The sequence below is a fragment of the Cucurbita moschata genome, unplaced genomic scaffold (genome assembly GCF_002738365.1).
Source record: "Cucurbita moschata cultivar Rifu unplaced genomic scaffold, Cmos_1.0 Cmo_Scf00051, whole genome shotgun sequence".
Lineage (NCBI taxonomy): Eukaryota > Viridiplantae > Streptophyta > Magnoliopsida > Cucurbitales > Cucurbitaceae > Cucurbita > Cucurbita moschata.
The window spans coordinates 1256278-1280578 of NW_019268567.1; the positions used below are offsets into that span (position 1 = coordinate 1256278).

The 24301-nt window shown below is 33.9% G+C and overlaps 4 protein-coding genes, 1 non-coding gene and 1 pseudogene across 5 annotated transcripts; 2 read left to right on the forward strand and 4 right to left on the reverse strand.

Annotated features, from left to right (window-relative positions):
- Window positions 1-361: 361 nt before the first annotated feature.
- TRNASTOP-UCA lies at window positions 362-433 on the reverse strand. The gene has a single exon. It is a non-coding gene; the product is annotated as a tRNA-Sec (tRNA).
- Window positions 434-1283: 850 nt separating this feature from the next.
- Window positions 1284-2889, reverse strand: LOC111435860. The gene has a single exon (XM_023073421.1). The coding sequence runs from the start codon at window positions 2772-2774 to the stop codon at window positions 1581-1583; it is 1194 nt and encodes a 397-aa protein (XP_022929189.1). The 5' UTR covers window positions 2775-2889; the 3' UTR covers window positions 1284-1580.
- Window positions 2890-6090: 3201 nt separating this feature from the next.
- On the reverse strand, window positions 6091-7765 carry LOC111436067. The gene has a single exon (XM_023073758.1). The coding sequence runs from the start codon at window positions 7629-7631 to the stop codon at window positions 6456-6458; it is 1176 nt and encodes a 391-aa protein (XP_022929526.1). The 5' UTR covers window positions 7632-7765; the 3' UTR covers window positions 6091-6455.
- Window positions 7766-11020: 3255 nt separating this feature from the next.
- On the forward strand, window positions 11021-12010 carry LOC111436012 (annotated as a pseudogene).
- Window positions 12011-13057: 1047 nt separating this feature from the next.
- LOC111436085 (protein HEAT INTOLERANT 4-like) lies at window positions 13058-17662 on the reverse strand. The gene is made up of 14 exons (XM_023073782.1): window positions 17302-17662; window positions 16850-16888; window positions 16709-16762; window positions 16550-16613; window positions 16362-16420; window positions 16023-16147; window positions 15876-15935; window positions 15701-15759; window positions 15245-15324; window positions 15011-15049; window positions 14870-14932; window positions 14735-14782; window positions 14523-14651; window positions 13058-13561 (listed from the first exon to the last, which is right to left on the reverse strand). Exons 1-14 carry the CDS (start codon window positions 17446-17448, stop codon window positions 13514-13516), a joined length of 1014 nt encoding a protein of 337 aa, XP_022929550.1. The 5' UTR covers window positions 17449-17662; the 3' UTR covers window positions 13058-13513.
- A 3570-nt stretch (window positions 17663-21232) lies between these two features.
- On the forward strand, window positions 21233-22926 carry LOC111436081 (anthocyanidin 3-O-glucosyltransferase 5-like). Its single transcript, XM_023073776.1, has 3 exons — window positions 21233-22209; window positions 22288-22831; window positions 22865-22926. The coding sequence occupies exons 1-2, from the start codon at window positions 21295-21297 to the stop codon at window positions 22798-22800; spliced, it is 1428 nt and encodes a 475-aa protein (XP_022929544.1). The 5' UTR covers window positions 21233-21294; the 3' UTR covers window positions 22801-22831; window positions 22865-22926.
- Window positions 22927-24301: the final 1375 nt, after the last annotated feature.

Below are 24301 nucleotides of genomic sequence, written 5' to 3' on the forward strand. Positions count from 1 at the left end.
AATTATTTCTTCCTCTTTTTTATATATAGAAACGTCCTTATTAGATTTATAAAATTGAAAATTAAAATCCACAAATGAAAAAAGAAAAAAAAAGAATCGAAAAAGGAACAGAAAATAAAAAATATTCGAAAAGGGAAAATTAAAAACAAATCAATAAGGGAAAAAAGTTGGAAATTTTGAAAAAAAAAAGAATCGAAAAGGAGGAAGAAAGAAGAAAATAAAAAGATTCGAAAAGGGAAAATTTAAAAAAAAAATCGAAAAAGAAAAGGAAAGAAAAAATCGAAAAGGGAAAATAAAAAAAAATCAAAAAGGAAAAAATCGGAAAGGGAAAATTAAAAAAAAAATCAAAAAGGAAAAAAATTGAACCTGACGTGAATCGAACACGCAACCTTCTGATCTGAAGTCAGACGCGCTACCATTGCGCCACAGATCCATCTGTTGAACGAAATTGAAAATAATAAATAAATAATATAAAAAGTTATAAAATAATATAACCACCGAGAATATAAAGTATTATTAAAAAAATTCCGACCAAGTGGACTTCTTTTTTATTAAATTTTTTCTAATTTTTTATACCCTTAATTATTTTTAGTTTATTTATGTAAACAAATTAACAATGGGGGGTAAAATTTATCAAGATGAACATGATTCAATTCATATCACAACCAACCGACAAATTAACATTTTTCTTATAGAAATTTTAGTAGGAGTGAACAAACCAAGTCAACTAATGGAAACAATCCACCGAAACAACTTTGATCAGTCCACCGAAAATACCTAAAACTTTCTATAATGAATCAACCTACGCCCGTTAAAATTCCATTCAGATTATTAGAATCCTATTTTATTCTTCATCGACAACGAGAGACCAAATTGAAAAAACACCCGACATATAACGAGCAGCCATAAAATATTCAATATGTTGGATATAATACTGTCTTTTCACTTGAAATATATTGACATTCTTCTGTATGTTGTATTGAGGTTGGTACATGAGAATTGATTTGGTGCACTCTCCCCTAAGCTTGAAGATCTTGGCAAGATGAACTATGGTTGCAAAAGAGAATCAATAATCAAATCACAACTAAAATTCTCAAGCCCAATGTGGAAGTCCAAATCTGATAGCTATGAAGTTATGAGGGCCAAGGCTCCATTTTAAAGCTAAGATGAGACTGTTCAAGTTTCAAAGCAACAAACAAGGAACTAATAGCCAGACAGTTCAAGAATGTAATTGAGGCTATCCTAACTTAAACAAGAACAAGTCATGAACATAAACCAGGACATACCCATCAAATGTGTGAGATTTGTTCAAATAATTATCAACGAGTTCAATAATATTCCCAATACAAAGCACACTATCCAAGCTAAAGTGTATACATCTAGGAAGAATTTGATTTTTCCATTGTCAGATAAACTTACCAAAATCTTAAGAAGTGCTCTGTCACAGAGAACAAGCCTCTTGCAAGAAACCCAAGTTCATACTGGCAGCAAACAACCATATGACTTGGTTCAAATCTGGTGCAACTAGATGTGCAAACACTTGGTCGTGATGAGCAACTAGATGTTGGATCAAATAAGCTCTAGTTCTGGCCATGTCTTCGTGTTTCCAACTCCTTAGGCTGCAATTCATCCATGCATTGACCTCTAAAGGCTGCCAACAATTCTGTCACATGATCAGGAAACCTATGCACGAATTTATCCAAGAAATCCTCATCAGACATCCCCAATATATCAAGCAATTGCGGGTGTTTCTCCAATAGCCTCTTCGACTTTACGACCTGAAGAACTCTATACCGAGGGAGCACCCTCCCCTGCATGGCGTGCATCAAACAAGTAGGTTTACAAACAATATCTGATCTGCTGACTTCTGCCTCATTCATAAAGAATTCTAGACCACGTTTAAGTTTACCAACGGAGGTTCTTATCAAACCAGGAGCAGAAGTAAACATTCTCATACATTCCTTCTCAGTTATTCCAAAGCTGCAAATCAATTCCACTTTCTTCTTGAAGGTCGCATTACTTACACTACTGATAGAATGAAGTCCATGAACAAACATTTTAGTATTTGTAGAAAAACCAGTCTCTACAACCATAGAAACAATATCTCTAACTTGAGATTCACGCATACCAAAAAGTGCAGGTTGCCTCTTCAGTAACATAGAGAGTTGAGAACCAACAATCCCACAACTTTGTAAGTAACTAATATTGACAAGCAACCTTGTATACGGAGATCGCATAAGCATATCAGAACATCGCTGCATAACTTGCAGGAGATCGCTATTACACTCATCCTTGGGGAAAACACTCTTAAGAATCTCAACACTAGGCATCAATCTCTTCTCCAAACTAACAGTCAAAAGCGTAGAATGCTTGGAAATGAACCTACCCAAATCGGAGCCGACCAAGCCAAGATTCTGGAAGAACTCGATCTTCGGCTTCAGAGTCCTTTCGATGTTGGAAAACGCGATCTGCGGCGCAAGGCGAATCGTCGATTGAATGTGAGCTTTGGAGAATCCGAGCTCTGAAAGATATTTGTAAACGGATTGAGGCTTTTCCGTTGATTCAAGGCCTCTGCGGCTCCTCATAATCGACACCGCTCTGGCGGGGGAGAGTTCGAAGGTATCAATAAGGTATTGAACAACGATTCCATATGAAGCAGAGGCTTGGCTGTGGGAAGAAGAAGAGAAGAAACAGTACAAGAGCGGATCAATTCGGAGCAAGGAGGAAGGATTATGGCGAGAGGAAATAGAGAACGATGATCTCAGCGCGTACATTTAAGAACACAGAGGCAAACAAAATGAAATTAGGGTTTCAGACGGCGGCGTCTCTGAGCAATTGAAGATGCCTCCGTTCTCTCTGAACTTCTTACGGCCCGCTGCCACCTCCAACTTCAATTTAGATTTTGAATTTTCGATTTTTTTTCATAATTTTTTAGAAATTAAAATTTTTTTAGTCATAAATTCAATTTTATATTTAGTTAATTAATTATTTCTTTTATAATAACTTATTAATTACAAAATTAGAAATTTATAAATTTATAAATTTATTGGACTTTTTTTTTCTAATTTTAAATAAAAATATATTGTTATATTTATTGTTTTTCTTTCTTCTTCCATTCATGGTTCTCACCGTCTATTGCTGCTACCGATCGTCGTCGCCACTTTTTTAACTCTCTTTTCTTCTAAAATCCTTGCAACCACTACGGTGAATTGCCTGCAAATCAAGCTCGAGGCAAATAAGAAATAAAAGAATAGCAAACTAATATCAACAACTCGATCGGTTGGAGAGAGGAACGAAACATTCTTTGTAAAAGTGTGGAAACCTATCCCCAACTGACACGTTTTAAAAATTTTGAGGGGAAGCCCGAAAGAGAAAGCCCAAAGAGAACACTGTGTACTAGTGGTGGGCTTGGATTGTTAGAAACTCATCCAAGTGCTAGACTATGATTCAAATAAGGTTAGCCAAACTAGGACTGCATAACTCAAAACAACAAACATCTTCTGTCCCATCAATCATCCATTCAGATGTTTGAAAAGATGCAAATTCAATTTCATGGTAGACTACCTCGACTCTCTTCAATTCCTCCCAACGCTCAGTCAAGCCGTCTCCTTCGAGCATCGTCACGACATCCAACATTTTTGGTCGGTCCATGGGAGAGCTTTGTGGGCAGAGAAGTGCTACTCAAATCGTTTGTTCAACTTCAACTTCATCGTAACAAAAAACATCGGTCTTTTCAGATGACTTACCAATTGAGAGATACACATAATGAATAACTCAAAGTAACCCAATTTAAATATTTTATACCATTACCTATTGAAATCGTGGACTCTTGATACTTTGCACATCTCGGTTTTGATCACTCATTCCTACCTACCTTGAAACACAACAATCATGCTTCTAAGCTTAATTGGTGTAAGCGTGCAATTAGCTGGAACTTGCCAAACCAGCTAAATTATCTACGTGAGGTTAGTTGACTTCATTACTGTTAGAAATAGCTTATAACCCTCTAGAATCTCATCAGAGTAGCATCGTAGTACAGGAGAACGACTCAATTTGTCTGCCAACAAAGATACATATGTGGACAAGCCATAAATGACTTTTAACCATATTTGAAGGTGATTGGCCGCCCTCTAGAGTCTCAACATAGTACATCAGAACGTGTTGTGATGCATACATAATGATACACATGAGGGAGCGTCATCGTGCTTATACCAACTGAAATGCATATGTGGACTAATCATAAATGACTTCATCATCGTACTATCATAATTATAGGTACATAATCGTAATATAATGGATAGTTGGTCAAATTTTTCTATACTCGAATTTTGCTTTTATAAATATATATATTTTTAAATATTAATAGATTCCACGGAATTTTAATCCGATGATCAATTAATATATATTACATTTTTCTTTGGTTTTTTTTTTAATAAATAAAACGCCCACCATTAATTTAGTGACTTTTCATTTATATAAGATTTTGTTTGTTTTTTTTTTTAAGAAATATTATATATTCCGTCTATTTTCTAATAAATATATTATAAATGTTAAAATTATTGCAATATAATAAATTTCAATAATTTTTAAAAGAGATCTCCTCGGTCAGAAAGGAGAATAAATCATTCTCTAAAAGGGCGTGGAAACCTTCTCTTAGTAGACGCGTTTTAAAGTCGTGAGGCTGATAGCAATACGTAACGGGCCAAAACGAACAATATCTGCTAGCGGTGAGCTTGAGTTGTTACAAAATGGTATTAGAGCTAGACACCGGGCGGTATGTCAAGGACGCAGGCCCCCAAGGGGGTGAATTGTGAGATCTCGCATCGATTGAAGAGGGGAACAAAATATTTTTTATAAGAGTGTGGAAACCTCTTCCTGGTAGACACGTTTTAAACCTGTAAAGTTGACAGCAGTACGTAATGAGCTAAAGCGGATAACATTTGTTAGCAGTGAACTTGGATGGTTTGAAGAAATTAGATACGAATGAAATGTAATAATTTGATTAATTGATATATCAAGAATATATTAAGAATATATAGAAGAGGATAAACAAGTACAAAAGTATTCAGTGATGTTTTTCAAACTTACAGTTTGTATGCTTCATTCACAAGACAACCCATTCATTTTCTTATGTAACTTTATTTTAAAAAAATATGTTACAAAATTTTTTTTTAAAAAAAACATTGGTTTACCCATTTAAATACATTTTTATATTTATAGACCAAAATTAAATTTTTAATACAAGATCTCGAGATTTGAATAATTAACGTTAATTAAAAGAGTACGTGTCAATTATCGCTAAGTTATAATTGCATATGGTATCAGATTTATGTCCTTATCTTAACTTAGTCATATTAATAGACATCTCAAGTGCTGAATAAAAAAGTTGTGAGCCTCGAACATAATAGTCCAAGTCCACCACTAACATATATTGTCCACATTGGCCCGTTATGTATCACTATCGGCTTCATGGCTTTAAAACGTGCCTAGTAGGGAAAGATTTTCATACCCTTATAAGGAATACGTCGTTCCCCCTCCATCCAATGTGGAATTTCACATCGAAGATGAGGTCATAATGACTCAAGTGTAAACAAAGAGTAATTTTATTTGAAAACTGCAGTGAAGAGGCTTTATAGTATATTTTGCACAAATGAAGAATTGTTTAAGTAATTAAAAAACTCAAAAAAACAATTCATTTTTTTTAACGGGAAGATCATGAGTTCAATACTGACTATCTTTATAAGATACGAGATCTTTTGAGGGAACTAAAACCAAAATTATAAGAACTTGTGGACAATATCAGAGAATCAATAATCAAACGTATATTTTGTACAAACGTATCAGGCGCACTCTCCTAAGCGGCAAGATGAACTTGGTTGCAAAGGAGAATCAATAATCAAATCACCAACTAAAATTCTCAAGCCCAATGTGGAAGTCCAAATTTGATAGCTATGAAGTTATGAGGGCCAAAGCTCCATTTTAAAGCTAAAGATGAGACTGTTCAAGTTTCAAAGCAACAAACAAGGAACTAATAGCCAGACAGTTCAAGAATGTAATTGAGGCTATCCTAACTTAAACAAGAACAAGTCATGAACATAAACCAGGACATACCCATCAAATGTGTGAGATTTGTTCAAATAATTATCAACGAGTTCAATAATATTCCCAAATACAAGCACATTATCCAAGCTAAAGTGTTCATGCTTCACAATTATTATTGTATACATCTAGGAAGAATTTGATTTTTCAATTGTCAGATAAACTTACCAAAATCTTAAGAAGAGCTCTGTCACAGAGAACAAGCCCCTTGCAAGAAACCCAAGTTCATACTGGCAGCAAACAACCATATGACTTGGTTCAAATCTGGTGCACCAAGCACATCAAGATCGACAAATACTTTGTCGTGATGGGCAACTAGATGTTGGATCAAATAAGCTCTAGTTCTGGCCATGTCTTCATGTTTCCAACTGCTTAGGCTGCAATTCATCCATACATTGACCTCTAAAGGCCGCCAACAATTCTATCACATGATCAGGAAACCTGTGCACGAATTTATCCAAGAAATCCTCATCAGACATCCCCAATATATCAAGCAATTGCGGGTGTTTCTTCAATAGACTCTTCGACTTTACGACCTGAAGAACTCTATACCGAGGGAGCACCCTCCCCTGCATGGCGTGCATCAAACAAGTAGGTTTACGAACAATATCTGATCTACTGACTTCTGCCTCATTCATAAAGAATTCTAGACCACGTTTAAGTTTACCAACGGAGGTTCTTATCAAAACAGGAGCAGAAGTAAACATTCTCATACATTCCTTCTCAGTTATTCCAAAGCTGCAAATCAATTCCACTTTCTTCTTGAAGGTCGCATTAGTTACACTACTGATAGCATGAAGTCCATGAACAAACATTTTAGTATTTGTAGAAAAACCAGTCTCTACAACCATGGAAACAATTTCTCTAACTTGAGATTCACGCTTACCAAAAAGTGCAGGTTGCCTCTTCAGTAACATAGAGAGTTGAGAACCAACAATCCCGCAACTTTGTAAGTAATTAATATTGACAAGCAACCTTGTATACGGAGATCGCATAAGCTTGTCACAACATCGCTGCATACCTTGCAGGAGATCGCTATTACACTCATCCTTGGGGAAAACACTCTTAAGAATCTCAACACTAGGCATCAATTTCTTCTCCAAACTAACAGTCAAAAGCGTAGAATGCTTGGAAATGAACCTACCCAAATCGGAGCCGACCAAGCCAAAATTCTGGAAGAACTCGATCTTCGGCTTCAGAGTCTTTTCGATGTTGGAAAACGCGATCTGCGGCGCAAGGCGTATCGTCGATTGAATGTGAGCTTTGGAGAATCCGAGCTCTGAAAGATATTTGTAAACGGATTGAGGCTTTTCCGTTGATTCAATGCCTCTGCGGCTCCTCATGATCGACACCGCTCTGGCGGGGGAGAGTTCGAAGGTATCAATAAGGTATTGAACGACGATTCCATATGAAGCAGAGGCTTGGCTGTGGGAAGAAGAAGAGAAGAAACAGTACAAGAGCGGATCAATTCGGAGCAAGGAGGAAGGATTATGGCGAGAGGAAATAGAGAACGATGATCTCAGCGCGTACATTTAAGAACTCAGAGGCAAACAAAATGAAATTAGGGTTTCAGACGGCGGCGTCTCTGAGCAATTGAAGATGCCTCCGTTCTCTCTGAACTCCTTACGGTCCGCTGCCACCTCCAACTTCAATTTAGATTTTGAATTTTCGATTTTTTTTCTTAATTTTTTAGAAATTAAAATTTTTTTAGTCATATTTAGTTAATTAATTATTTCTTTTATAATAACTTATTAATTACAAAATTAAAATTTTATAAATTCATGAGACTCTTTTTAAAACTTTAAATAAAAAAAATATTGTTATATTTTATGTTTTTCTTTCTTCTTCCCTCCATGGTTGTCACCGTCTATTGCTGCGGATTGTCGTCGCCACTTTTTTAACTCTCCTTTCTTCTAAAATCCTTGCAACCACTACGGTAAATTGTGCGCAAATCAAGCTCGAGGCAAATAAGAAATAAAATAATAGCAAACTAATATCAATAAGATTCCACATCGGTTGGAGAGGAGAACGAAAAATTCTTTATAAATGTGTGGAAATCTCTCTCTAGCAGACGCGTTTTAAAAATCTTGAGGGGAACCTCGGAAAAGAAAACCCAAAGAGAACACTATGTACTAATGGTGGACTTGGATTGTTACTAATGGTGGACGGGATAACTCAAAAGCACAAACACTTTGAGTCCAATCAACCATCGGTTAAGATGTTTGAACAGATGTAAATCCAGTTTCATGGTAGACTACCTCGACTCTCTTCCATTCCTCCCAACGCTCAGTCAAGCTGTCTCCTTCGAGCACCGTCACGACATCTGACATTTTCGGTCGGTCCATGAGACTCAACGTAGTACATCATAACGTGTTGTGATGCATACATAATTATAAACATGAGGGAGCGTCCTCGTGCTTATACCAACTGAAATTCATATGTGAACTAATCATAAATGACTTTATCGTACTATCATAATTATAGGCACATAACCGATAGTTGGTCAAATTTTTCTATACTCGAATTTTACTTTTATAAATATATATATTTTTAAAATATTAATAGACGGAATTTTTATCCGATGATCAATTAATATATATTAGATTTTTCTTTGTTTTTTTTAATAAATAAAACGCCCACCATTAATTTAGTGACTTTTCATTTATATCAGACTTTCTTGGTTTTTTTTTTTTTTTTTAAATATTATATATTCCGTCTATCTTGTAATAAATATATTATAAATGTTAAAATTATTGTACTATAATAAATTTCAATAATTTTTAAAAGTTATTTTTCAAGTAAAACCGTGAGATCAGAGCTAGACAGCGATACGTAACAGGCCAAAACAAACAATATCTGTTAGCGGTGAGCTTGAGCTGTTACAAAATGGTATCAAAGCTAGACACCGGGCAATGTGTCAAGGACGCAGGCTCCCAAGAGGGTGAATTGTGAGATCTCACATTGATTGGAGAGAGAGGAACAAAACACTTATAAGGGTGTGGAAACCTTTTCTTAATAGACACGTTTTAAACTCGTGAGGTTGACAATAGTACGTAATGGGCTAAAGCGGACAACATTTATTAGCAATGAGCTTGGACGGTTTAAAGAAATTAGATACGAATGAAATGTAATAATTTAATTAATTGATATATCAAGAATATATTAAGAATATATAGAAGAGAATAAAGGAGTACAAAAGTATTCAATGATGTTTTTCAAACTTATAGTTCGTATGCTTCATTCACAAGACAACCCATTCATTTTCTTATGTAACTTTATTTTTAAAAAAATATGTTACAAAATATTATTAAAAAAAAAAAAACATTGATTTACCCATTTAAATACATTTTTATATTTATAGACCAAAATCAAATTTTTAATACAGAATATTTAACGTTAATGAAAAGAGTACGTGACAATTATCGCTAAGTTATAATTGTATCTGCTATTGAGAATTATTGGGTAGTAATCGTAATAAGAAGAAGTTCATGGGCTTATAAGTAAAAATATTATTTCTATTAGTACGAGACCTCTCGAGAAAATCAAAAACAAAACCATGAGAGTTTATGCTCAAAGTTAACAATAATATCATATTAATATGGAAGGTAGTTGTTCCCTCTAGTGGTATCAGACCCATGCACTTATCTTAACTTAGTCATATTAATAGACATCTCAAGTGTCGAATAAAAAAGTTGTGAGCCTCGAACATAATAGTCCAAGCTCACCGCTAGTATATATTGTCCACATTGGCCCATTACGTATCACCGTCGGTTTCATGACTTTAAAACGTGCCTAGTAGGAAAAGGTTTTCATACACTTGTAAGAAATACTTCGTTCTCCTTCCATCCAACGTGGGATTTCACATCGAATGTGAGGTCATAGTGACACAGGTGTCAAACATACTATATTCATTGTACAATATTATACCACTGTGAAAGTTCGTGATTTTTAATATTTTTAATTTTTTTATAATAATAATAATAAATTAATTAATTAATTTAAAAAAAAAAAAAAAAAAAAAAAAAAAAAAAAAAGCACATGCAATTGGGTGAGTGTGGGGAGTTCTTTAATTTGTATCCTCCTTTTTTGGACCGTACAAAGGCGATTATACGATGCCATTTCCATTTCCACTCCCATTTATATAATAATTACTGAACCAAAAGGCTTTCCAAAATATCCCAATGTCTCCCAAAGTACAGAATTAACACGTAACTTTTTTTTAAGTACACTCTTTTTTTAATACCCATTAATTTTTTTTAATCTATTTTTAAAATAAATAAATATTGAAGTTGTTCTATGTATTTAGTTCGATAGAATAAACAAGCTCGAGTAATTATAGTCGAATTTTCAGTGTCTTATTAATATTTTTAAAATGTTAAAAGATTAAATAGATATCATTATTTAAGTTTACGAAATTAATCGATAATAAAAAATATTATTTTGAATTTCAGTTTATTTGACCGGACATACTTTACAAAAAAAAATCAGTTATTTTTTTAAAAAAAATTAGTTAAATAACAATTTTTATGAAAAAAAATTGTTATCACGTATATTTTCAATATAAGGATTTTATATAAACTAAACAATTAACGATAAATATTAAATTTAAGACTGGATAAAAACAAATTTAAAATTTTAGTTTATAGTTTATTTCATTTACGAAAAAAATATGGTATGATGTCTTTAATCATTGAACTATATTCAAATTGATTATATATATATAAATAAATAAATAAATAAATAAATAAATAAAGAGAATTAAAGAAACATATATAGGTTCCTTATAATTACCAAGATTCCACCTCTTGGAAGACCATTCTTTGAAATTATTCTAATCACCAATTATTTTATTTTATTTATTTATTTATTTATTTATTTATCTCTCTTTCCCTTTTTCTGTCAAAATCAAACCGCCTTTCCTCTTAATTTAATTTCTCCTCCGGTTCCCCCTTCACCTTTAAAATCCCCTCCGCAGGGCCACTTTTCTCCACCGCCAATTTCGACCGGAATCCTCCCCAACCCCGCTCCGCCTTCACTTTCCGGCCAAACCCCTCCGCGATGCACAAGCGAAATCTCACAACTACCGTCAGCCCCGTCGGCAGCCCAACGTCCGACAACATATCCGACAGCTCCACTAAAGAACAGGACAGGTTTCTTCCGATCGCAAACGTGAGCCGAATCATGAAAAAATCCCTTCCTGCCAACGCCAAAATCTCAAAAGAAGCTAAAGAGACCGTCCAGGAATGCGTGTCGGAGTTCATCAGCTTCATCACCGGCGAGGCCTCCGATAAGTGTCAAAGGGAAAAACGGAAGACGATCAACGGCGACGATTTGCTGTGGGCTATGACCACTTTGGGATTCGAAAATTACGTCGGCCCTTTGAAGATTTATCTCAACAAATACAGAGAAACAGAGGAGGAGAAACATTCTTTAGCCAGACAGGACGATCCCTCCCCGTCACCGACGAAATCCACCGCCGTCGAACAGATTATCGGTGGGAAATCGGCCAATTCGGTGATGGATTTTCAGAATTTAAATTCTGGGTTTTATTCACTGGGGAATCATAAGAGTTTGAATATAATCGATGGCGTTGGATTTGGGGAAAGTTTGAGGGGTAAATATGAGTGGAGTCCCTGAAAATGGAGCTCCAGCTATGGCGGCTCACATGAACAACGGCTAAAAAAGAAAGTAAATTAAGGGAATTAATCAAATTTTCTGATTGCAATTAAGGAGAAATTATCGTAGTCTAAAACATATTACAAATTTATCAGAGATAGAAGAAATATTATAATTTTAGGGTTTTTTTTTTTTTTTTTTGGTAACAAAAGTGATGGGAATCTAGAATTAATACTTTAATATATTATGCTTTTTTGACTTAATTATAATCACATTTAAATTCTTGGTCTCCAGGTACTTGAGAGTGCTTTTTATTTTAATTTTCTTGTTATGATTGATGGGGAATATCGTGGTTTGACCACTTTCTCATTTTGAAAATATTCTTCTCTGTTCTCATCTCTTTATAATTATTATTTAACTAATTAAAACATTATAAATTCGTTTTAGGGGTGTTTATAGACTCGATATGTTTTAGGAGTGTTTGTTCTTGCTTCGTTTTAGGGGTGTTTATAGACCCGATATGTTGTAGGAGTGTTTGTTCTTACTTCGTTTTAGGGGTGTTTATAGATTCAATATGTTTTAGGAGTGTTTATAGACCTTATATCCTAAATAACTCAGACTATCCAACCCAAAATATATAGATTAGGATGAGTGAGGTTTTTTTCTTCTCAAAGGTTGAACTTTTGAAAAATAAAAAATTCAGTTCAAACTCAAGTTATATCCAGACTACCCTGCTTTTGAAAAGATTAAGAAATCTAATGTTTTGAAAAGATTAAGAAATCTAATATTTGTAACCGATATACATGTAATTTATAAATATTTGATATTTAAACTTTATGAAATTTCAATTATGATAAAATATATGGTAGATAAATAGATTTTTTTTAAAAAAAAAAACAACATAACTTGAAAACAGAGGGTTGGGTTGAATTAAGCTAGGATACTCAAAATTTAAGAGCGGTCTGAAAGATGTTTCCAACCCGACCGATATAGATCGTTGCCCCATTTACTTCGGTAAGAAAACCTTTTATAATGTCATAAATCACCCTGGGTTTGACTTGGTGTATTTTAAGCCAAAACAAGCAAACATTACAGGAAGCACGCTGAATTGGCTATGAGATTATAATTACCACACAGAAGAATCACTATTTTATAACCCTCTAAAGGTGTGAATGGATGGTTTATCTACTAAGTTATGTTCGAATTGCCAAAAACAGTTCAATTAGCAATGAAGTTACTTTCCATTCTAACTACCGAGTCCGACGTTGAACAATGAAGTTCATCTACTCAATAGATTATCAGAAGAAGGAACTATTTGACAAATGGAAATAATATATATATATCCTTCAAAAACTGTCAAACGTGTATTGGCATTTGCCAATGGCAGTGAACATCAACAGAATTTGTTCCCGGAGGGGGAAGAACTCAAACTATGGTTACACAAAAAATGATGTGATGGAATAATTAGCAAAATTACACCAAGATATTCCTACTGGGAGTAAGTGAGGTTCTAAGCCCTTCTGTTTGCTAATGGAAAGAAAAAATGTAGAAAAAGAGAGAAAAGGAATGGAGAATGAAAGCATGATCCTAAATAGTACAACAGTCAGTCTATATCTAAAGATTTTGGTTGCTACTACTACTGTTCTAGGTCCTGTTAGATCAATGAAATAAGTCGAAACGCCATCCGAGTCACAGTTTGGCATATAAGAAGATAGAGTACCTTCAAATATTGGGCAAAATCTGGACCTGAAAGGAGCTTTGTATTGATTTTCTATCTCGTGCTCGATATGGTATCAGATCACAGGACTTCATGAGCCTTTCCATAATACCTGTTTATAAATGGAGCCTGGAAAGCCAAGAAAACAAAATATTGGAGGACATTGGAGAAAATGCAGGCAAGATCATGTGAGAAGAAAATTACTGGTTACGGTTTTTAAATCTTAAACGTTTACAGATTTCTAGTCCTTGAAAATACTTTGAAGATCGATATGTTTATGTATATTAATATTTTCGAGTGTTCGGGTAACCTAGCTGCCAAACGACTACATATGAAAACTCCTAAGTAGGTGATCGTCGTGGCTTTAAGTCTTTCGCTTTGAATCATTAATTATTTGCATAGACACTTATAGACCACTGGGTTCAATCCATGCTTGATTGTAAATGTGTATAATAAGAAGCTCAAATGAGCAGGTGGCCAAGTACTAGGATAACAAGTTAGTTAAGAGGTACCAAATTCGTAGCTATAGTCTAAATTAATCATTAGATTTAGAGAAGACGAAGACAGAGTGGAAGAAGGGTGAGTAGCGAAAGAGCAAAGCAAAAAGTAGTTTTCAACTTCCGACTCTCCCCATCTCAAAGAATTTAGAGCTGTGAGAGTCAACCCTATACAAAAGAGTGATCGAACCCCCTTTCTTTCTCTAATAAGTAGGAGGTTTTCATAAACATGTTAAAGGGCTCCCGTCTTCAACGGGTCACCTTTCCAAGACTGAGAAAGGCGAACGTCTGGACAAGGGAAAGACTTGATTCCAATCAAGCCGCTGAGTATTGGAAACAAGGTGCGAGAGCTAGGGAGAGTATTTAGAGAATGTCAGCTGAAAAGGAGTAGGCCTTTGGTCCTCTTCCATCAGTTTGGCTTGGGAAGAAATGGGAAGCTTTCTAATCTCTTCTAATCTTCCTATAGGCTATATAGTTCGTAGTTTGCACCCGTTGTTAATAAATAAGAACGAAGTTTATCGAAAAATACAGTTCAAGATCAAACATTTTTCGCTCGTCAATCGGCCAAGAGGATTAAACCAGAGTTAACATACCTTAACGTTGGATATATCGGGCGTATCAGGTGTTTGTACAGGGTAAAACTTATAAAATTTCATCTTCTCAAACGCTTCCTTAGTTTCTTTGCTCATTTCCTCAATGGCTTTTTTCCGTGCTTCCCTAGCCTGAAAGAACATCGAATAAGATCTGTTCGCAATGGGTTACTTTTTACCAAGAAAATCATCATAATATGAGTAACAATGTTTACCAATCTATTAGCTTTCTTGGCCTCTCTAACTTTCTCCTTCACAAAATCCTAAATAATTGAGAGAACCCTCATCAGGTAAGCCTTTTGTAAAGATGAATAGCAGTAACATGTCTACAACACTTGACAAACTATTACCTTGAAGGCATCCTTTTGACTTTCCGGTAATTCTTCCTCCTCAATCAACTTATCCGTGAATTCCTGAAGATACGTGAAAACAGAGCATAAAGATAAAACTCTTAGGGAAAAAATTTCCTTAAAAAGAAGATTTTCTTGTACCTCGAGTTCATCTAATTCCCAATCAAACTCACAGAAAACCTGCAGATAACAAAAAATTGAAACGTACATTTAGATTTGCAGTTCCCTGCATGATTATCCTAATCCGAATTGGCATCAAAATCCGAAAATGTGAGCATATAGATTTCAGATTGTGAATAAGAATGCTCAGCTAGTTTCTTCCCCACACACTATGCATTCATGAGCCTTTTTAAACAGTGAGAATTAAAAGCTTACTGGCTTTGGGTCGATGGGGAAGATAATTGGAACCTCAGTGCTTTGTTCAACTTCATCTTCCTTAAAGGGATGGTAGAAATCTGCCAGAAAAATGACAGTATGAGATATGACAAACATGTATAGACTTCATGGATAACCATTAGTTGGATGATCTAGATGACATTAAAAATCAACAAAATTGAAAATTTGTGTGAGGAAACTTGTAACGGCTCAAGCCCACCATTAGCAGATATTGTTCTCTCTGGGCTTTTCCTTTCGGGCTTCCCTTCAATGGTTTAAAACGTGTCTACTAGGGGAAAGTTTCCACACCCTTATAAAGGGTGTTTCGTTCTCCTCCCAACCAACGTGGGACTCTCGTAAAACTACAGCTAAAGATCTGTTTTCCTCTCAAGAGGATAGTTCATCCAATAAATTCTCAATCATAAAATTAACTACCATATTGTTCGAAGAACTTACAGGGTAAGCAATACTCAAATTTCTTGACACGATCTATTTTCAAATGCTTCAAACCAGCTCTGCAGAAACGATCGATCCGTTTATGAATAAGAACAATCAAAGGGTAGCAATAAAAAAATTTATTGAAATTGTGAGTGAATACCAAATGGATGTGGAAAGTCATTCATGTTTGTACCTTCTCTGAGTGCAACTGAGGATGAATATTTGAGATTTCAACTTATCAACTTGACTACCTCTGAAGAAGAATTAAACTGAATGGTCAATTATAAATCTTGAGTTACAATCTAAAGGATGCTAAGAAAAAAAAATCACAAGTGAGGACCTTTGGTCTAAGGGAATATAAGGAACCCAGTCCATTTTCATCTGTTTCATGGGAACTATCTCTTCAGCCTCTCTTTGAACAGAGTTGATGCCAATTTTATCAGAAGGTGGGAAAGGAGATGCAACCTGTAGAACCATAAAACCCAATAGCCGTAGGAATTAAATCCCATGCTAATTCGGTGGACGTTAACAAATAAGAAAGGTACTAACTAGTCGATAACTTCTTTCAATCAGGTATTAGTTATACGGTGGTCGGTCGATTAACATTGCTACTAATAGAAACTATAGCTTGATACAACAAAGTGCAAAAACAAAAATTAATAGAAATATAATGACTTACAGCCACCACAACAGGTATGCATATAACTTTATTTTCTCCCTTGAAAGGAACCAATTGAGCTGCACAAATAGGAATTATCATAAGTAGACTACAAAAAAAAGGGTAAACTGAAAGAAAACTTGACCTTAATAAGCTTGTCTTGTATTGTATATGTAATATAAAATAAGATTCTTAGTTAAGCTACTTACGCTCTGTACAACCAAATAGGTAAACCTTCTCGCCGTACAACTTTCCTCCCTCTTCAAATGCATCCTGACAATAATTGCAAATGTTATATCGCCCATTCAAATAAATTCACGTTCAATATAAAAAAAAAATTAAAAAAACACCAAGATTTTCAAACTCACTTCTAGATTTGAGAAATTCCAGTTGAACTGATAAACGGTATCCAATTGATCCCACTGAAATCAAAGAACATGTAAATGTATAAGCAACAGAACAATAAGACTTCAGATAAAAAGAAACAAGCACTTCAGTTTATGCCAGACCTCTGTCCCGACAGGAAATGCTGCTTTCCAAAGATCTTCCTGCATTCAATAATTATTATTTGTAAATCAAAATGCCAATTGGCAAACCTCATACGAGCCCCAGTGAAGGAAATGTCAAATTTACCATAAACAAGCTTCATTCACAAGTTCAAGCTAATCAATAACGGAGTAAAATACAGAAGGTGATTGCAGCTGGTAATGCCGCAGCATACTTTCTTACACTAATTTAAGGAACCCAGAAGAACAAATGAAACCAACCACACAACAAAAAAAATTGCCTCTGTATCTAGGCACAGCCAATGTTCTTCCCTGCTCAATAATCCATGACAGTGGGAATTCAAGACTCAGACAAGAAATGAAAAGAAGTCCCACGAGATAACAATCAAAACTAGCGCAAGACTCAAAAGAGACTGAAAATCAGAGTCAAAAAATTCATGTAGAATGTACATTACCAAGTTGCGCTTGTCCTCAAAGTACTGGGGTTCGGATTCGGGTTTGGGGACCTTTGTCCGCTTGGAGCGAGATGGTTCCACAGGTTTAGGTTCCGCAGGTTTATCCTCTTCCTTCTGTGTTGTCTTCCTCTTAGTACCTTTCCTCATTGTGTTCGGAGCTCAACTGCAAAACGAAAGAGAGTGCGAAGAAGAAGGAGAAAAGGGTTTAAAAGCGAAGGATTCGGATTAGAAATTGCGAATTGTAGAGGGAGAAAGATCGAGAGGATAAGAGAGAGAAAAATTAGGGTTTTGAAATTGGGAATTTTTTGAGCGTAAGATCAACGCCAATGGTAGTTTCCTTCCAGCTGCAAATAGGCGGGACGTCTACAGCTTCAAATCCAAATTATTTCAAATTTTCTCAATTTATTTATTTATTTATTAATTTTTTTTTTCACAGACCGACAGAGTTACACAGTGTCTCTGAACTTTTTTTTTTTGTCTTAAAATTTATAAATTAATTATTTTTTAAAAAAATTAAAATTTGTAATTAATTTACTACATATAAAATTAAAAGTTTAACAATATACTTCTAGCCAAATAAATACAAATTTAATTTTATAAATAACGCCTGCATTAAAATATTTCAAATTATTTTTGTATATTAAATTTTCATTAAATAAACACTTGTACGCCACTTAATTAAGGTTATTTTTTAAAAATTATTTTATCAAATTAAAAATAATAAATATTCTCATTTGAATATTTTTTACAAAAAAATAATAATAATAATAATTCAAAAGTCCTCATTTTATATTTTTCATGTATTTAATTAATAATGTATTATATATAATAAAGGGCACTAACTAAAAATAAATAGGCAAAATCTAACGGTTGTTGTTTCTAAGTAAAATAAAAATATATTAAAGAAAATAAAATAAATGAGAAAATATTTCATATTCCTCACTTTTTATATTCTTATCTTTATTAATTAAAGTTATTAAAAGTATTTGAAAACGCCATGCTTACTTTATGGACTTTTTTCAAATTTTTTTATTTTTTATTTTTTTATTATTTTTATTATTTTAGTTGTTTTTAGTATCTTTAGTTAGTGATTAGTGGACTTAAAAATAAACAAAGTCGTTACCGTCAAAATATTAATATTATTTTATTCCATGCCCTGACGCGTCCAAGTCGGATCCCCAACCCAGCCCAACAGCATATCGGGCCCATTCAGGCCCACACGATTGGAAGGTATTTATACATAATTTAGGGATCTCACGATCCATGCTCCTTGGGGCCTCGGCATCATCGCTGACACACTGCTCACTTTTATTTAAGAAATATATTGTTTTATTAGGATCTTTTAAATAAATATTATATTAAAAAAAATTATCGGAAGAGAACCTGATCTACAAAAAAAAATAAATGAAATTTTTAGTGAGAATGAGAAATGAAATAGGTAGCGGGATGGAGACGGAAAAAATTCTCTATCCCCACCTACCTTGTAGACATTTCTTAGAAGGCTTTTCCATTGTTACCGTGAACATCTTTACTTCTATGAAAGAATATATATTAAAACACACGACCAATAATTATGAGTGGCTCTCGGTGACCAAATAATAAGTTAAAAGAACAAAAAAAGAAAACTTTTTTTAAAATTTTGTATTAAAATTAACTCTTTTTTTTTAATTTTGTATTAAAATTATTAAATAAAGCGTTCAATTTTTAAATAAATTAGCTTATATATATATATATATATGATATTGTTGTAAATTGAAAAATAATTTATTTTTTTTTTAATTTATGAATTTCAAGTTGAAATAATTTTGTTTTATAGCGGTACTATTTATTTGCCACTCAGATCTCCCTCAGACGCAATCCCAGCCGTTAAAGAGAATTGGAAGTCAACCGGACTGGTGGTGGCCAAAAGCCTTACGACTCATCCACGTGCATTGAGTACTTTGCTACGTAATTATGAAAATGCCACTGCCCAGCTTTTGTCCTATATGCTGACCGCCTTTTCAATCGCTTAAATTACAAATTTTTAGGAAATATTATTTTGTTTAATATTTTGTATGTTAATAAATACCAGAAATTCGGGAGCCAACACCCGGTTGACACGTGGGACCAAAAATTAAAAAAAAATGTGCGCCCAACTTTCTAATAGTAGTACTGTCTCAACTAAAATATTTATTTTCTTTTGAATTTTGGAGGTTTTATTATGAGTGTCGGATATTTATTTACTTTTATCTAATAAATTTAGTTTTTATATTTTAAAAATAAATATAACTTTTAAAATTAAATTCATTTAAAACATTTTTAATTACAAGATATATTTGTGACTTTTTATTCTCATATCTTCCATCATTCTGTTCTCAATTATCTCGAACTTTAAAAACAATTAAAATATATTTATTTTTAATTTTAGATAAATTTTTTTAATAATTTTATTTTAAAATAGTCTTAAACTTTGTGAACTTTTCAAATTTATTTATCGTTTAAATTAAAAAAAATATTATTATCTTTAGTATATGAACAAAAACCTCTTCTTTTGCTCGATAATTTAAAAACTTTAGCTTTATTTGATTTGTTGTCTCTTCACATTCTCTCTCTGCCCCATGTGAAACATACCTCGCATTTCCTTTCCCACTAGACCTAACTAAAAAATAAAAATAAAAATAAAAATAAAAAATCTCTACCAACCATTATGTATTTTAGAAAATGCCCATATTTTCATTTCTCCATTTGGATAGTTATTTAATTTTTATTTTTTCAAAATTAAATTTATAAATACTTCTTTTCACATGTATATATGTTTTGTTACCATTTTTTCTTAATAATTAAAAAATAAAAGTTGGTTTTGAAAAAAGAAAGTTAAGAAACCCATTTTTGCTAAAAAAAATTAATATTTCTTAGAAAAAAGAATAAACAAATATAAATTTAAAAACATAAAATAAATAATAAAGTTCCGTCAAATGGGTTGATTGATTTATTTATTTATTTTATTTTATAATTTTTTTTTTGGACATGTCCTAAATTTTGGGTTTGGCTGGATTACTAACTCTAGCAATTTAATTTTGCATTGGATTCTTAAGTTGGTTATTTATTTATTGTTAATTATAAAAAAATTAATTTATATTTTATTAATAACTAAAATATCATACCATTTAAATGTCAAATATTTATCAGTCATAATCCATCGTCTATATCAATTATAATTGATAAATATTGTTAATATATTTAAAAACAAATTAGAGTTGAGTTTGACCCGACTTAAAAATGGCCGACTTCGTTAAAAAATTTAACCCACGTTATGAACATAACAAAATTTAACGATGATTTGAATTCAACAATAGAAATGGGTGTGAATCTATGAAACGACCATAAAATAGCAGATCGACCGCCGTATTTAATTATATTTACAGTTTTAATAGTTAAAAATAGAGGGGGAAAATGGTAAAAAACGCGCAGTAAAATTTGTTCTGTGAGAAGAGTAGGAAAATTATGGGCCCACATGCCCCCCTCCTCTCCTACCTACCACCTCACTATTCTTTATCAAATTGAATTTTATTTCAGTTCCATAAAAAATAAAATTAAAAAAAAAAAAAAACTCTTAATTTTGAATATCTTAAAATTTTATTTTATTTAAATTAATAAATTTAAATAAAACCCAATAGTTTCCTTGTTGATAGTTTTTTGATAAAAAAATTTTTGATATTAAAAATATTTTAAAACTTCAAAAAGTTCTAAATTTTAAAAAAATAACAATTTTAAAATATTTTTATGAATTTGATTGTTAATAGCATGGTTTTTTGAGCCAATTAAAATATTTTTATTAATTTGGCTAATTATATTTTAATATTACTTTTTATAAATATTTCCAAAATACAAAATTCTTAAAAAAAAAAAAAAAAAATTGTAAATTCTATATATATATATATTCATGAGTGAACAAAGTCTCAGCCCATAGCCTGTAGTTTCTGCACTTACTGTCTTCACCTTCTTCAGCTCGCCATGGAATCCCAACCTCATGTGGCTCTTGTTTCTAGCCCTGGAATGGGCCATCTCTTCCCCTCCCTCGAGCTCGCCACGCGCCTCTCCATGCGCCACCACCTCTCCGTCACCGTTTTCATCGTCCCTTCCCGCTCCTCCTCCGCCGAAAACAAAGTCATCGCCGCCGCTCAAGCTGCCGGTCTCTTCACTGTCATTGAACTTCCTCCGGCTGACATGTCCGACGTCACTGAGTCCGCTGTCGTCGGTCGCCTCTGCATCACCATGCGTCGCCACGTCCCGGCTCTCCGCTCCGCCGTCTCCACCCTTACCACTCTCCCCTCCGTCCTCATCGCCGACATCTTCGCCACCGAGTCCTTCGCTGTCGCCGACGAGTTCCACATGGCCAAATACGTCTTCGTCGCCTCAAACGCATGGTTCTTAGCCTTCACCATCTACGTCCCGGTTCTCGATAAGCAAATTACCGGTCAGTACGTGGACCAGAAAGAACCGCTCTATATCCCTGGATGCGAACCGGTTCGACCCTGCGACGTTATCGACCCACTTCTGGACCGGACCGAACCACAGTATTTCGAATACGTTAGAATCGGGATGGAGATACCATCGAGCGACGGCGTTTTGGTTAACACGTGGGATGACTTGCAAGGTCGCACGCTTGCATCTTTCAGAGATCGGAATTTGTTGGGCCGTATTATGAATTCGCCGGTTTATTCCATTGGACCGATCGTACGGCAGACCGGTGGGAAGAAAGGCGGTTCGAGTGAGCTGTTCAACTGGCTGAGTAAGCAACCCGGTGAGTCAGTGATATACGTTTCGTTTGGGAGTGGTGGAACGCTGTCGTCTGAGCAAATGACGGAAGTGGCTCACGGATTGGAAATGAGCGGGCAGAGATTCGTTTGGGTGGTACGCGCCCCAAAGGTAATCATTTATTTAATTTTTAATTTAATTTTTTAATTTAAAAATAAACTAATAATAATTCAACATTTAATTTTACAGGTAAGATCGGACGCGACGTTTTTCACGACCGGCGATGGGAGTGAGGACCAATCAGAGGCGAAGTTTCTGCCAGATGGGTTTTTAGAGCGGACGTCGGAGGTGGGGTTTGTGGTGTCGATGTGGGCGGATCAGACGGCGGTGTTGGGGAGTCCGGCGGTGGGGGGTTTTTTCACGCACGGCGGATGGAACTCAGCGTTGGAAGGGATCACGAACGGAGTTCCAATGGTTGTGTGGCCGTTATATGCGGAGCAGCGGATGAACGCCACCATGCTGGCGGAAGAGGTGCGAGTGGCCGTCCGACCAAAGGAGCTGCCGACGAAGGCGGTGATCGGAAGGGAGGAGATTGCAGCGATGGTGAGGAAGATAATGGCGGAGGAGGATGAAGAAGGGAAAGCCATTAGAGCAAAGGCTAAGGAACTTCAACGGAGTGCGGAGAAGTCCACGGCGGAGGGTGGGTCGTCGTTCGAGAACTTCGCTCGAGTGGTGAAGTCATGGCGTGAAGCACGAGTTTGAATTTCAGTTTATTCAACTAAATTTGTATTTAGTATATTCCTATTCTCAACAACTTATTAATTTTGTAATATTAGAATTATATTATATTATAATATAAGATATCCCAATAATTATAACTTTTATTTTTATAATTATTATTCGATATTAATTAATATCTTTTTAATTTTGATAATTTATTTAATACAAAAATAACTAACTAATTGAAATAAGAGCAATAATCAATAAAAATAAAAAATAAAATACGTGTAAAAAGAAGATTAAATAAAGATCTGAAATCATCTGACCTCATCTAGTTCCATTATTATGTTTAATAATTCATTCCATAAATACTAAAAAGAATTATTATTCTATTATTATTTACGTTTACACGTCATTTCATACCAATAATTGAGTTACAGCCGTAAAATTTGTGACACGCGGTGAAAGTACGAAAGGGTAAATCGGTCAATTCACCTTGACTATTGTAAAAACGGAAATGACAAGACTTGACAGAGTTTGCTGACGTGACCGAAACAAACAGGGTTTGGCTTTTTTTTATAATTATTTTAGTTGTTTATAATGACGTGTTTGCCTACACACCATATTTGTTCTAACAAAATAAAAATAAAATACAATACTTTAAATAAAGTGTGTAAAATAAGCACTAAAGAGCCCTTTTATGATTAAAATAAATGATAAAAAATGACGTGGCAACTGATGTTGAAGTTCTGTGGGTAACTTCTTAGGTTTCGACAAGGATTAAAAAAATATATTATTATCATTTATTTTATTTTAAAATATATTATTAAAATTATTTAACTATATTATTAAAATTATTTAACTAAGTAATTTTTTTTATATATTAATAGGTGCATTAATTTTTTATTAATTTTATTTGAACAAAAAAAATTATTCAATAATATTTTATGAAAACTTCTTAAAATATAAGAGGTAGGTAAAATTATTGAATATTTTGTACGGTTAAAAAATAGGGACAAAAAAAAAAAAAAAACAAAGAACGTGCTCATGACAGGGCTACTGGACTAGGACAGAAAAGAGTATGCTGCCAACTTGTTAAACTTCCAAAATATATATATATGTGTGTGTATATATGTGTGTATATATATATGTGGTAATTCATTTTAAATAAATAGAGAAAATAGAGGAAGACGAGCAATAGAAGAAAGAAATCTTACAAATTTAACATCGGAGCCCTCGTGATCGAGGGATATAAAGATGCATCAACATTGGTTGTCATAGTTAGATTTAAAGATCTAAGACTTTTTCGATATATGGATAACGAAAAATTATCTTCCTATATTGAATTCATAATAGAGCACAAAACGACATGAGTGTTGAAAAGTTGAATTGAAAGGAGTTGTGATTAAGGGTAAGTTTCGATCAAATCGACAATGTGATAAATGGACATTGTGAAAGATCAGTGTGTATCCATAAAAGAAGAAGAACATCGAGGCCCACCTTAGATTGGTCACATCGTAAGTTTGAAAAGTATAACTCAATC

What these genes read in the sequence shown, in the direction of transcription:
- LOC111435860 (XM_023073421.1), bottom strand. Translation starts at nt 2,774, where the DNA reads ATGTACGCGCTGAGATCATCGTTCTCTATTTCCTCTCGCCATAATCCT.
- LOC111436067 (XM_023073758.1), bottom strand. Translation starts at nt 7,631, where the DNA reads ATGTACGCGCTGAGATCATCGTTCTCTATTTCCTCTCGCCATAATCCT.
- LOC111436085 (XM_023073782.1), bottom strand. Translation starts at nt 17,448, where the DNA reads ATGAGGAAAGGTACTAAGAGGAAGACAACACAGAAGGAAGAGGATAAA. An exon ending in GGAATTTCTCAAATCTAGAA is followed by an intron (nt 16,614 to 16,708) that starts GTGAGTTTGAAA and finishes AATTATTGTCAG; the next exon opens with GATGCATTTGAAGAGGGAGG. An exon ending in CCTATTTGGTTGTACAGAGC is followed by an intron (nt 16,421 to 16,549) that starts GTAAGTAGCTTA and finishes CTATTTGTGCAG; the next exon opens with CTCAATTGGTTCCTTTCAAG.
- LOC111436081 (XM_023073776.1), top strand. Translation starts at nt 21,295, where the DNA reads ATGGAATCCCAACCTCATGTGGCTCTTGTTTCTAGCCCTGGAATGGGC. An exon ending in GGGTGGTACGCGCCCCAAAG is followed by an intron (nt 22,210 to 22,287) that starts GTAATCATTTAT and finishes TTAATTTTACAG; the next exon opens with GTAAGATCGGACGCGACGTT.